The sequence below is a fragment of the Nanorana parkeri genome, unplaced genomic scaffold (assembly GCF_000935625.1).
Source record: "Nanorana parkeri isolate BGI_ZX_2015 unplaced genomic scaffold, ASM93562v1 scaffold59, whole genome shotgun sequence".
Taxonomy (NCBI): Eukaryota; Metazoa; Chordata; class Amphibia; order Anura; family Dicroglossidae; genus Nanorana; species Nanorana parkeri.
Genome location: NW_017306327.1, coordinates 2,783,863 through 2,786,117, shown reverse-complemented (window position 1 = coordinate 2,786,117; position 2,255 = coordinate 2,783,863). Strand labels below are relative to the sequence as shown.

At 43.5% G+C, this 2,255-nt stretch overlaps 1 protein-coding gene across 1 annotated transcript in view; it reads right to left on the bottom strand.

Annotated features, from left to right (window-relative positions):
- WDFY3 (WD repeat and FYVE domain containing 3) overlaps positions 1–2,255 on the bottom strand; it is a 195,553-nt gene that overhangs the window by 84,240 nt on the left and 109,058 nt on the right. Inside the window, exon 20 of the mRNA XM_018576192.1 lies at positions 298–479. Within this exon, the coding sequence (XP_018431694.1) occupies positions 298–479 (182 nt within the window). The remainder of the gene's footprint in view (positions 1–297; positions 480–2,255) is intronic.

Genomic DNA, 2,255 nt, shown 5'->3' with positions numbered 1-2,255 from the left:
CGCATTTGCTTTTACTGTTTCGTCTGGAGACGGCAACCCGCACATGCTGCAGTGCGCAAACTCCGTTTTCAATCTACGGGCGGACGGCAAGAGGTTAAGTTTCAATTAAACCAATTCTCCATTGAAAGTATTCGTAACTAAAAAATCAAAACATACATGCACAGCCAATAATCCTAAGTACTTCCTGTTTCTTGACACAATTCTATGTCTGGGACGTAATCAATAACTAAAGCACAGTTTATACTGGACTTGTTGGCTTGTAATAAAACTTTCAGGCAAAAGCAGAACTCCACTTACCTTTACTGTATTGACTAGCTGCCCATCTAAATAAAGAGCTGCTGTGCTATTTTTCAGCATGCCTTTACTCATCACCAGAACCAAATGATGCCACTGGCCTTCCATTATCAGCTCACTGCAACGGAATCTGGCACAGCATGGAAGGATCTCATAGAAAGAAGATTCTTCACCGAAGTCATCCACTGGAGTACAAAAATAGCAAACATAGCAATGCAAGTACAGTTTTAGGTTCAGCCACAAACGTATAGTCATTTACAGCTATTCTAAAAAACAAACCTACATAAAAAAAAAAACTTAGAGAACTATGGGGTCAAGGCTTTTCCCCATAGTTCTCCTTAGGGTAACGGGAGGACACAAACTAGCGTCCTCCCGTCACCCTAAGCTCAGTATACTGCGACTCGCGGTATATTGAGATGCCACAGTACACCGCGAGCCACTGCTCGCGGTATACTGAGATTCTGCAGCTGAAGCAGATTCCGACAATTATGTCTAGATCCGCCCAGCTGCGTGACTGACAGCTGGCTCTGCCTATCTAGAGGCAGAGCCAGCTGTACCCGCCCCCTCCCTCGTCCAATCCGCCAGTCACCGCTGGAGGATCGGAGCGGGGAGGGGGGAATCCAGCCCCTCCCCTGTCACGGCAGAGAGCTGTGACAGGATCGAGAGGTGAGTGAACGCCGGTATCTGTTCGCTCACTTCTCGATCTACTGAGCCGGCCTGTGACAGTAACATTGTCACAGGTCGGCTAGAACTATGAGGCGAGTGAAAAGCACTCACCTCATAGTTCTCCTTTAAGTCAAAGCAGTTATCTTTTTGCCTTGAGAATAAAGTGTTGGAGATGCCACTACTCTGCAAGTCTATGAAAGCCTCCGAAGCTTAATTACACACACCTTTGAAAACAGAAATTATTTATGGTTGCTCCACCACCAATAGTCTGCAGAGAATACTACATGCAGGTAAAATTGGTCTGGGGAAAAAAAAGGGTGCAAGGCACAGGATTACATTTTGCCCAGAAAATGTTGCTGGTTCTGGTTGTAAGGCCCTTCCACACGGGCGGCCGGATCAGATGCCCAATGTTAGTCTATGGGCAGCCGTGTGTTAATGGACAGCCTCAGTTTACCCAAGACTTCAGCTAGTTCCCGAAAAACAAACAGATCAGAGATTCAATTTGCCGGACCCGATCGGGGGTAATCTGATGTCCATTTACATCCGATTTCCCATAGACTGACATGGAGTCCGATAATTTCATTTATTTTTCTCCACCGTAAAATGGAGGAAAAAACTGGACTGACATGGATGTCACAGCACTCACATCCGCTCCTTACTGCTCTGATCAGGAGGGGATCCACGCACCGATCACCTCCTAAACAGCTCGTGTGAAAGGGGCCTAAGGGATCGTGGGAAATCAGAGGTACTTTAAGATTAAGGACCATAAATCATATCAGTTCAACATTTTGAAACTGAATCACATGCCGTCTTTTTACATTTCCTTTGGAGCCCAGGAGTAAAGTCTCCACCAGATTTCCAAGCTTTGACCAAATGGCATGGTCTTTACAAAGCCAAATGCTGGTGCCCTGTTCCAAAAGTTTCTATAACATAAAAATCCTTGTGTAGTCCACCTGTGGCCTGTCTATTGATTATGTCTCTTTGGGTGACTGATTTATAACAAAAAGCAAATCCGGGTTTATTCAAGTCACCTGAATTGACTGTTTCTATTTAGACTGGAGGTCTACAAATATAAACGCAGCAAAATATAAAAGCAGAAAAATGAAAAGCTGTGGAAACTATACCAACAAATAAAAAGGATGGTGGCTGGGCTATAAAATAGGGAATGTGACAGATTGTTGAAAATTGGCAGCAATAAGTGGCAAATAGGCAGTTTATCAGCATTTATTCCATTACTTTAAGTTTGTTTCATTAAAAAATGTATATATATATATATATATATATATTATACACAT